This window comes from Macadamia integrifolia, unplaced genomic scaffold (assembly GCF_013358625.1).
Source record: "Macadamia integrifolia cultivar HAES 741 unplaced genomic scaffold, SCU_Mint_v3 scaffold1956, whole genome shotgun sequence".
In the NCBI taxonomy this organism is placed as follows: Eukaryota; Viridiplantae; Streptophyta; class Magnoliopsida; order Proteales; family Proteaceae; genus Macadamia; species Macadamia integrifolia.
The window spans coordinates 18,480-30,304 of NW_024868436.1; the positions used below are offsets into that span (position 1 = coordinate 18,480).

An 11,825-nucleotide genomic window follows, 5' to 3' on the forward strand; every position below is an offset into this window, starting at 1 on the left:
GTGAGATTACCTGAAGCACCAAATTGACCAACGGTTGACTAATACAGAAGCTGATAGCTGCAGATATGGACATTCTTCCATGTATGTCTGCATACCCTTGCTAAGATCTTATAACCCAATGAATCTGATCCGTAGCTCAGAAGGCCATGACAGAACTGAAGAACCATATAAAATAAAGTGCAGAAAGAAGCTACAAACATGGCTCCATGCCACACAATAGAAACCAGCCAGAACAAGCAAATGACTGTCAAATAATGTTTTTGCATCATATGCACTATTAATTGCCGAGACAACTGTATTCTGTATTTGAGATTTTTTTTTTAACTATATAAATAAGAAAATAGTTGAAGAAAGATCAAAAGAATCAGAAACAATTCATGAAATGGACTTTGCGATCAGAGACTATATAACAATCTTACCATGTCAGGGAGTGGCTGCTTTTGATTTAGTTTGCTGACCCACTCAGGTCTCTTAAGGGGCAATTTTACTTCCTCCAGTGAACACCCAGAAGTCAGAGGATGATGCATGCCAAATGTGGGTGGATCATAAAATATTACCTGGAATGATTGAAACAAAAGAGAATAGTTTTAAACAGAATAAATAATGAAAATAGATATGGAGAAGCAAAAGTGAAACTTTGACTTACATATGTGAAGATCAGTTGTAGACTCTATTTCCCCCATCCAGTGTATGAGATGCAACTTAGGAATCCAGCAGATATTTCTAGAATATAATCCATGGGAGTCAAGAGATAATTGGATCCAAATACCATGCCTATTAGAATTCTTCCTAATTTGTGGCATTCACAGTACCAGTTTCCAAACTTTTCTCCGCATAAATCTTGATTCTTCTGTGTATATCCTTTTCCGTAATTGGTGGGCTTTGTTTTACCCTCTGCATCAGTTTTAACACTTTGCAACGGCAAATTTAAGCAACAAATGGCAGCAGAGAGCCCAAAAATAGTAAATGTTGATTTGTCCTGTAGAAATAGAGGCATTTTTGTATTTATCAGATGGAAAATCCCCTATTTTAGGAAAAGCAAATAAGCAAAAAAAGTCAGCAATTGCAATCAATTTTTTAAAAGTCGAAATTCCTTCCAATAGCAGGAGCACATAGACCTTACCAATATTCATATTTAGAAGTTGAAGTTCACAAAAGAAAGAAATAAACTAATTTTCAAATGCAGTGAGGGATATGTTAAGAATGTGATGAAATCTGATTTGAAACCATTGTGGAACTCAATATAAGGAGATTCTATGATAGTAAAACTCTGACAGCACTCTGATCATGCCTTCTTCATTCCACGAAACAATTCAGATATGAGTAGGATGCCATCATAGAATAATGAGAAGGATCCCCCATAAAATGAAGGATGTTTAGGGTGGCATGAGAGGGGGAACAATGGCTTGGCGGCTATTTTTTAGGTTGTCCATGGTTCCATGCTTAAATTTTTTTGGGGGGCCCATTAGATTGTAAATACACTAACAAAGCTCAGACAGTGATCTGAACTTTTGGTGACAATAATCTAGTTTAACCGTCATTGTCTTAACGGCCAGAGTTTATTTGTTCTCTGTGGCACGCCATTTTAATCAGCATATATCAACAATCAATATGCATTACAATGGATTACATCTCCAATGAGGGGGGACCATTGCCTGAATTGATCTGATAAGAAGAGGGGGCGGGCAACTTGCAAACACATTGAAGATCTCTTTCAGAGGCAACCAAGGTCTTGAAACACTCTTGCAGATAACTATGCAAAGGAAATAACCGAGCACGAAGCAAAGTACTAAGGGCCTTTCTCAGTAACGTCATAGTGCCTCTATTCTGTACCTTGTCATTTATATGTTTGTAACCCTATGTCAATGGCTTGGCCTTTTTTCTATCTAAGAAATTTAGTTGTTGGAAAGGAAACAAGGGAACTTTGCCTCTATTTTAGATTTAATTGTTAGCCCCTCCTTAATGCCCAAAAGAAGGCAATAGAAGAGCCACCATCGGGCCCAAAAATGTTGTCCTTAACTCCATATAGATAGGATGGAGAAAAACTTTAGACTAAAGCAAGCTGAAAACATTGTGGTTACTAGGAAGAACTGCTCAGTGATGACATCAGCTGAGTGGCTGACTGCAAGTAATTGAGATAAAACTATATACTGTTGATTTGGGCTTTTTATGAAGGCATTGGACCGAAACCTTAATAGCTCTGATTTTTATGTCACAGTGACATGTACTTCCACATTCCAAAGCAGAGTTATAGATTAGAATCAAGGGAGAGATGCTCGACCTCACAGAATCCAGAGTGAGGTATGCCCATTATATAATTTGAGACTACTGCAGAACTCACTACCGCTGCTGATGCAAAGTATGTCCAGCTAGGTCCTTGGCGTTTGATTTATCAAAATGCTCAATTTTAGTGTGGTTTTATGTATTGGATTATAGCAATATGGTATGAATCACAAGGGTATTTTCTTTAAAATTCAAAGAGGAATACACTCTACTGCACTCTAGTTATATAGGATAGAAGTAGCTCTGTTTGTCCTTTGAATAAGATAGGTTAAGTTTCATGTCTTCCTTAAATTTTAGTTGTTTCTTTAATATGAGTATCTTAATAGGATACAGATTGGCGTTTATCAGTCAATGAGCTTCTTCAGTTCAAGGAATAAATATAAGTAGGCAAACAATCAACTAGGAGAAGAAAAGCTACAATTTTGGGGAATGCAAATTACTTGAAAATCCAAACAAAACCCAAAAAAACATAAGCTGGCATTAAAAATATATCCAACCAACTATATTTCAGCAACCATTATCTCTCGACATACATTGGTATCCAATTTCCTCAGATTCATTATCTCTTGATACTTTACCAAAGCAATAACAGAAAAGTATTGGGGAAAGCTGGAATTGAACTCAATTCACACATCAAAACAACCAAGAGTATTAACATAAGTAGATAAGTTCGCACCTGAAGACCAAATTGAAGGAAAGAGACTGAAATCTCATCTGGGGAAGCTGCAACGGCTACAACATGTCGAGAGAGAAATGTGAAAAATGGACGAACCACCCGAACAATATGGCGGGATCTGGGTTAGAAGATGAGAGTTTCTTTGGACACCAAATCCTACATTTCCTTCTCATCTTCATCTCAGAACCATTGGTGGTGGCTTCTTCCACATTCTAGTGTTGAATTGGGGGAATTTCAAAACGACAATTTCTTTGCTGAGCTTTGTGGTGTTCAGAGTGATTGCCCAGTTCTTCGTCCATGCCTGAATAGTAGATCATCTTCTTCTTCAGAATGATGTGGGCAGAAGTGCAAAATTTTGGGCATCGAATATGACTATATGAAGCCACTTATCTTGCCTTTCTCAAAACCTGGTGACTCTGATGATTCAAACTTAGACCAGGATGAGCATAAATTATTAAAAATCAGAAAATATTATAGGGAATCATAACCTTCAAACCAGCATGGCATTTCCTTCATTTAAGCTATGTTCAGTTAGCGCTTGATCAATAGAAATAAATGAAAGAAACGATCAAAGCCATATGAAATCGGATAATGGATCATATCAGTCTTCCAATTCCTCTGTTCATACTTCAAAGTTCCTCTGTATTGGATGGAAAAAGGACTAGGCATCATCAGTAATGGACTTGTGTTTCAATAATTATGGCTCTTTGCACACTTCTTTTCTACAAATTAGATGCAAAAAGCAAAAAGACAAGAACCAATTATTTCTCTACACAAGAAATTTAAGGAAGAAAAAGGGGGGAGAGAGGGAGAGAGAGAGGGCCGACCTGAAGGAGATGAGAAGTGTTAATTTCCTTTCCACATTCATTATCATCTTCAAATAGAGAGGCTTGAATCCAGGGAGTAGCTCAGCTGTCTTGAAGGGTCAGTAGTAGCTGCTACGAGAGATTTCTTAATATTTCACGACACCTCCAACCCAAGAAAGGGACAGATTACGACAATTTGAAATATCTAGTGCACCACGCGATGCAAGCCCACCGGGTAATGATCTCAAACATGGACAATTATTAATTGACAGCTGATGAAGTGCAGGGAGGTGCTGAATCCCTTCTGGCAGTGACAATAAATTGGAGCAACGGTAAATGTGAAGACTTTCAAGAGATAAGAGACTTCCAAAGCCATTCGGTAATGTCTTTAGACCCGGACATTTCGAAATTCCCAGATATTTTAGTACAATTAGGTGCGGAATCCCTTCTGGTAGAGACAATAAATTGGAGCAATCATGAATCTCAAGCTCTTGAAGTGATGAGAGATTTCCCATACCCTCTAGTCATGTATTTAGCCATGGACATTCTGAAATTCTCAGTTCTTTTAGTGCAATAAGGTGCCGAATCCCTTCTGGTAGAGACGATAAATTGGAGCAATCATGAATCTCAAGCTGTTGAAGTGATGAGAGATTTCCCATACCCTCCGGTAATGTCTTTAGACCTGGACATTCTGAAATTCTCAGTTCTTTTAGTGCAATGAGGTGCCGAATCCTTTCTGGTAGAGACGATAAATTGGAGCAATCATGAATCTCAAGCTCTTGAAGTGATGAGAGATTTCCCATACCCTCCGGTAATGTCTTTAGACATGGACATTCTGAAATCCTCAGTTCTTTTAGTGCAATGAGGTGCCGAATCCCTTCTGATAGAGACGATAAATTAGAGCAACCATGAATCCGAAGCACTTGAAGTGATGAGAGACTTCCCAAGCCATCTGGTACTGTATTCAGAATTGGACATTTCCAAATGTTCAATGTTTTTAGTGAAGTGAGGTTCCAATTCCCTTCTGGTAGAGACAACATATTGGAGCAATCTTGTATCTCGAGCTCTTGAAGCGATGAGAGACTTCCCAAGCCATACGGTAATGCCTTAAGACCAGGACATGTACACAATTTCAACTTTTTTAGTGAAGTAAGATGCCGAATCCCTTCTGGCAAAGACGATAAGTTGGAGCAATTTTTAATCTTAAGCTTTTGAAGCGATGAGAGACTTCCCAAGCCCTCTGGTAATATCTTTAGACTCGGACATGTAGAAATATCCAGATCTATCAATGTGGTGAGTTGTTGAATCCCTTGTGGTAGAGATGACAAATTGGAGCAATTGCCAACTTTTAGTCGTTTCAGTGCACTGAGATGTCGAATCCCTTCTGGTAGAGATGTCAACTCCTTACTACATTTTGATATTTCAAACTTAGAAAGCAACTTGAGATTGTCAAAGAAGCAGTTTGGTAATCTTACCAGACTAGGACAGTTTATGATGTGTAGCAATTCTAGTGTTGCAGGAGCAGGGAAATCAGGTAGAAACACCAATTTGTCAAGCCATCTCAATTTCAATGTTCGGAGGGAGGTGAGCTGTTGCATTCCCTCCACCGAAAGCATTGGCACTGTTGTCAACTTTTTGCAATCTTGTAGCTCCAAGTGAATGAGACGTCGAAACATTGAAGGCACAAAATGCAAATGATTATTTTGTTGTGCTTCTTCTTCTTCTTCACCTACTGAGATTGTCCACCTCTCCAGATTTGGCATCGACGAGAGTTCAAGTTGTTGTAGCATTGGAAATATTTCTCCTACTGGTTTTCCTTCTTCTCCTCCTCCTCTTCCTCTTCCTCTTCCTTCATTATTATTATTGTTATTATTTCCCCTCTCAGTCATCACCACTTTATTGCATATGGACTCCAAGGCTTCTAAATTTAATAGATGGAGACGCCTAAGGCAAGGGAATTCACCAACTAATGGCAAACATTTGAGATTATGACATTCATTTATCTTAAGTTCCACCAGATTTGGGAGTAGGAGGGAATAAGAAGAGTGTAACATCCAACGTGGCATCTTGATGCCTTCGTAATATTCAATACTCAATGCCTTGAGATTTTGGTGCGGCTGGAGATTCTCCAACACTTGTTCTTCTACTGATGACCTCCTCCTCCTATTATCTCCTGGATAACCCCAATCCAATATCAAAGATTGAAGCTCTGACTTGTCCTTCAAATTTGCTTCCTTGGCATCTCTGACATATTTCACATTTCCAAGCTCCCTGATAAATAACTCCCCTCGAAGCTGGTTTAGGCCATGCAACTCCCCAAGCCCACCACTTCTCCTTCTTCTTTCGTCGCCCACAATGAAATATGACAAAGTCTGAAGAGAAGACAACTGCCCCAACCCACGTGGCATGTATTGCATAGAGTGACACGTCTCATCCAACTGAAGATGTCTAAGGCTAACCATTTTTGTGATATCTCTGGGCCACTCTTTAAATACGATACAACCCTCAAGTCTTAATGTTTGCAGATTATACAACCTACATATAGAATTAGGGAGTGCTTTGAAATGATTGTGGGATAGGTCAAGGTACCTTAGTTGTTCCAGGTAACCTAAGGAAGTCGGTACGACGAAGACTATGCTCAATTGTAACACGCGCAAGCCTCGCAAAGGTGAGAAAAGATCATTTTGTTTTCTCGAAATACAAAAATTTGGGGGCAAGTAAAGTGTCCGTAACTTTTGGGTCTTGTCATCTGTGACTACAGGAACGACGTTTAAATTTTTAGACAGTTCCATGTGTCTCACTCCCTTAGGTATAGATATTATTCTCGAGGAGGGGCAGTCTACTGTTACCTTCGACCATTCCATCCCTGCAACCCATCGTGCAAGGCTATGCACCAGGTCATGCATTTTGCATTTCATAATTTTGCCAAGCTTATCATCTTCTGTTACCTCTTGAAAGAATGATCTCCATAGCAAGTCCCTGAAATACCCATACCCAATGTCTTCTAACGACATTGTACTGTGACTTCCACCTCCCCTAGTTGGTGGTGGTGGTTGGAGGATGAACCCATGTGCCATCCATTGATGGATCAAATCATCAACTTCTATTTCATGATCTTCTGGGAACATAGTACAATATGCAAAGCATTGCTTCAAATGGGATGGCAGGTGGTTGTAGCTTATCCTTAAAGCAGGTAGTATTTCTTGTTCCTCTAGGTTCCAAATTTTCGTATCTAGGATATTCAACCAATCCTTTTTGTTTCTTTTGAGGCGCAACAAGCTTCCTAATGCCTTTGCAGCCAAAGGCACTCCTCCACACTTTTTCACTATACCTTTCCCAATTTTCACTAGCTCAGGATGGTTTGCTTCTTCTTCTTTCCTGCCAAACGCCCGTTGATTGAATAGAGATTGACAATCATTTTCATTTAACCCTTCCAATTTGTACATATATTTGATTGGTTGCATGATTGATGCAACCACTTCACTACGGGTGGTTACCAAGATCACACTTCCACTTGCCCCACCTATTAAAAGTTTTCTCAAATCCTCCCATTTACCTGGATTTTTTTCATTCCAGATATCATCTAGGACAAGCAAATATCTCTTTCCAGATAGTTTTTCTACCAGTTGTGATTTTGCTTGAATTTCCCCCAAACCACTACAGTTATCACTGGTTAGAGATTCAAGAATTTTCTTTGCAAGGTGCACAACATTAAAATCAAAGGAGACACATACCCACATTCGCACGTCAAAATACTTCTTGATGACACTTTCATCATTATACACAAGCTGAGCAAGTGTTGTCTTCCCTAACCCGCCAATCCCAATTATGGGAATGACCATCACATTATTGTCTTCATTATTTCCACCACCTGAAGTTAACAGCTTTACTAGTTTTTCTTTATCCTCTTCTCTACCCATGACCTCAGATTCAATTACAAAATGGTCGGTATGCCTCCTATCATTGATGTCCATGTCTACAGATTGATGATGAGTTGTAAATTGAAATTGAGCTACAACACTATCCTTTTGAATATGATCTAACCTCTCTATGATATCCTTTATTTTATGAGCCATTTTCAAACGAAATACAAGTGGATTTGAAGGCGAGAAGCTTCTGCATACCTGTTTTAGAACAATATTGCTTGGAAGCTCCAGTTTCTGTCGCAAGGCTTCCGTTGCAATTGCATCCAACACATCTTCAGTATCGTAAGCTACATCCTTCAGCTTTCTCAACCAATCTTTCACCACTTCGTTGGTTGCACCTTTCTTCTCCGCATCCGATAATATGGCATCGATTGTGGATAAAGAGGCCTTGAGTTTACTCAATTCCTTTTCTAATCCCAATACCGTTCCAATCTCTTGGATGAGGAGAGAGCCCAAGTCCTTTAAGATTTTGGGTGCAAGACCAGAAAGTAATGCTTCTGCCATCTTTTCTTGATGGTAGGAAGGCCAATGAGCTCCTGAACTTTGTAAGGTTGACAACAGTTAGACAATACTAAGAGGATGAGAGGAGCTAGTAATTAGATGGGAAATTGTATGAAGAGATAGCTCACAATAGGAAATTTATAGAGAGAATATCAGAGCTCGCAAGATGAGAATAAGAAGAATTCACAAGGCCAACGCAACCCCATCTCACAACATCCATTGGGTGTGGGGACCACAACCATGGATGATGTGACGTGGGGTTAGAGGCTACAGTATTCCATTATCTTTGGTATAGTCAACACCAAACAATTTCTTACCAAAAAAAAACAATGGAGTTATGGAAGATTTGACTAGCATTATATTTTAGAAAGTTCTTTGAAGTTTCCCAACGTTGAATAAGGAAGGAGGCTTGCGAATCCCATTAACTTGGTTTTAGGAAGTATACATTATTTTAGCAATAAGACGTAGCAGACAATATTGTCTGTCTTTATGTTTTTTGTAGGAGACTCACATGGGGGCATCATACAAGATCTATCCAATCCCTTCAGTCAGTAGAATTCGGCCAAGCTTGTTGGCCTCACATGGGACGATTTTTGCTTCAAATTAATTTAGGTTATTTTGTGCCATGGAACCGAAATTCGATAAGGGTTTCCTGATTAGCTTTCTTTTATTTTTTTATTTTTATTTTTTTTGAAAAATGAACCCTATTAATATGGTGTTGTCTATGCTCCAGACATAAACATGTGCGAAAGGACCATATTTCCCTGATCATGTGTCTTTACATTGGTCCCATACATTGGCATGGGAAATACCTAAACGGGCAAGGTTCTTTAATATTTTTTTTAATAAAATCTCAACCATAGGATTACTAGGGATAGAGGCTTGAGATTTATGGGTTTTTTTTTTCCTACAAATGTTTAACTTAGGTGGAAATAAGTTTAGTGAATTGAATGAGTAGATTTTCAACAAAAAAAAAAAAATGAATGAATGAAAGAGTTGGATTCAATTGAGTTTTTGAAACCATAGAGAGTTTCACTAAAGTCAGGTAAACCGTAGATTTTCCTATTACATTTTCTTTTATTTCTTGTGTTTGTTTTACAACGTTGCACACTTAGAAGAATGTGTTTGACCATCTCAATCTATAGCTTCAAAGGAGGTTATTTTAATAAGTTAGTAGTTAGTAATGCCACGCTAAAAAAAGGCCCAAATCCATTGGGCCCTGAAAGTTAGGCAAAAAACAAGAGAGGCATTGAAGGGGGAGGACAAGCTCTTTAGTCTCACATTGACTAGGAGAAAAGGTTTGGGCAGTTGATAACTTCTATCACCCCTTCCATGGTCATGATTTGTTTTAAAACCGTAAAGGGTTCATTCTAAAACGAAAAATACTTTTGTTTGATATGAGTTCAGAACATTACAAATCGTATCAAAGTGGACCTCGACATTATGTAAGACTACAATGAAGATACTGTAGCACTAAAAGAACGAATATCACATCAAAAGAATTACCCAAATCTGATGAGTCCCAAATTATGCAAAAAACATAAAAGATATTGAGAGGCAGACTTTTTAGTCCTACATGCATCTACTAACGGGAAGAGACAGGATTACTTGAAAAAAGCAAAATTGAATTTTCTACTTTTATCATTTGAAATTTTATTAAATTTGGCACAATAGGATAACATACAAAGAAGTTCTGTCCATGCCTGCAGGGATTTGTTCCTAGCTGTGGCCTACGGAGGCCTAATTTTATGGGTCAAAACAAGTTACATATAAATATATATATATATATATATATATAATAGGGTTAATTCTGTCGTATCTGGTATCTGGCCCATATTTAATCTTTCACATGTATGTTGTTTTCCCTTGTATATACAAGTGGGCAAGTTAACCAACATGGTGGGGTGTCATGGACTTTAACAAGGAGAAAGCTTGAAATTACAAAAATAATATATTCTAGGGAATATATAATAGTCCATTTTCATGGGTTTCTATTATTAATGTTCTTTAGAAAAAAAAAATACTATTAATGTTCTCCAAAACCAAGAAAATTTCAGAAATAAAAATGGTGGATTAAGATCTTCTCTTGAGCGCTGATCATTTAGATCTTGCCCATAGCTATTTAAGCGTTCGACACGTATCCAAGGGGTGATCTAAAAGTTCTTGTCGCGACGCTTCTGTTCTAGTCAGTAGAAATACAGTCGTTGAATCACCGCTTAAATACATGTCAATCACCCAGATAACTATGAATTGACCTAAGCGATCAACGCTTAGGAGAAGAGCCGGATCCAAAGATGGTATCCTACTCCCACTAGGGCAATAGAGAGGAATTTTATTTTATTTATTTATTTTATATATCATACTACTATTAAAAAGTATGTACTCCTTGTCTTTGGTATATTTTTTCAAAAAAGACAAAAAAAACCATTGACATCTACAAAAAAAAAATTCCAAATGACCAAAAAACTCCTCAAAATGGAAGATGAAAAAAATAATAATTAACTCTCTCTCTCTCTCTCTAAACATGGAGGAGAAAGTGGGGAATAATCATTAATTAAAATTAATAAGTATTAAAAAGGATAAAAAAATAAAATAAAAGGCACGTAATAACTTATAATAGGTGTGGTTTTCCTTTCCCTAATCTTGGGAGATAAAAAATTGGGAGATTTACAAAGGCAAATATAGAGTGAGAGAGAGAGAGAGAGAGAATTATGGAGAGTGGGGAGAGAGTGAATAATTATCGAGAGATTTACTACATAAAAAGGGTTTCCCTCAATCCTCCTCCATCGATTTTAAAAGCTTTTACTGCATGGAATCCTTCACTAATAGCACCATTACTTCTCTTAAATCATATCTATAATACACTATCCTTCCCTGTATATACAATATATAAGACAAAAAAAAAAAAAACTACAATATCCATAATTTCTCAATTTCAGATTTCTCTTCTACTACAATAGCTCAGAATATCTCAATTTCAGATTCCTTTTCAACTACAATAACACAATATTTCTCAACTTCAGCTTTCTTTGCTTTTGGATCACTGGCACTGCATTTCTCAATTTCAGATACTCCTCATTCACAAGGTACATTTTCTAATCTGAACTTTATTTTTGTTTGAGTGGATCATTGGTGTTGAAAGTCCAATAGAATTGGTAGTAACGACCATTTATATTCACCAAGTATAAAAATTAAATTTTGTACTTATGCAAAATCTTATCATTCTTTAGTCAGTCTTTGGTTTTGTGTTTATGTTGGTTTTGGTTTTGATTTTGTGATTTTATTTATGAGATTAATGTCATTCTCAGGACCTTCATAGAGGATGATGAGGTATATGTTTCTTATTTTTTTTTTTTTCCCCATCTTCTTTCTATTATGGGAATTGAATTGTATCGTTTAGTTTGTGGATTTTCTCTATTGTATTCAGAATAATTAGGTTTAATTTTGTTTTCAGAAAATACAAACTTTGAAAAATCAATTCACCAAGTTTTGCAGAATTTACCTTAAATGGATTGACCCAATAATCTTGTCTTAAAAAATATTTAATTAGAAGATATTTAATATAATATTGTATTGAATTTAGGGATAGAGACAAAAAAAGAGGGAATTTCCTTTTTTTCTAAAAAAGTAAAT

The 11,825-nt window shown here is 37.2% G+C and overlaps 2 protein-coding genes across 2 annotated transcripts; both read right to left on the reverse strand.

The window, feature by feature from the left end:
- Nucleotides 1–230: 230 nt before the first annotated feature.
- LOC122065278 (disease resistance protein TAO1-like) lies at nucleotides 231–5,528 on the reverse strand. The gene is made up of 4 exons (XM_042629072.1): nucleotides 3,787–5,528; nucleotides 2,960–3,599; nucleotides 647–979; nucleotides 231–557 (listed from the first exon to the last, which is right to left on the reverse strand). Exon 1 carries the CDS (start codon nucleotides 5,526–5,528, stop codon nucleotides 4,290–4,292), a length of 1,239 nt encoding a protein of 412 aa, XP_042485006.1. The 3' UTR covers nucleotides 231–557; nucleotides 647–979; nucleotides 2,960–3,599; nucleotides 3,787–4,289.
- A 164-nt stretch (nucleotides 5,529–5,692) lies between these two features.
- On the reverse strand, nucleotides 5,693–8,195 carry LOC122065280 (putative disease resistance protein RGA3). Its single transcript, XM_042629073.1, has 2 exons — nucleotides 5,825–8,195; nucleotides 5,693–5,709 (listed from the first exon to the last, which is right to left on the reverse strand). Exons 1-2 carry the CDS (start codon nucleotides 8,193–8,195, stop codon nucleotides 5,693–5,695), a joined length of 2,388 nt encoding a protein of 795 aa, XP_042485007.1.
- Nucleotides 8,196–11,825: the final 3,630 nt, after the last annotated feature.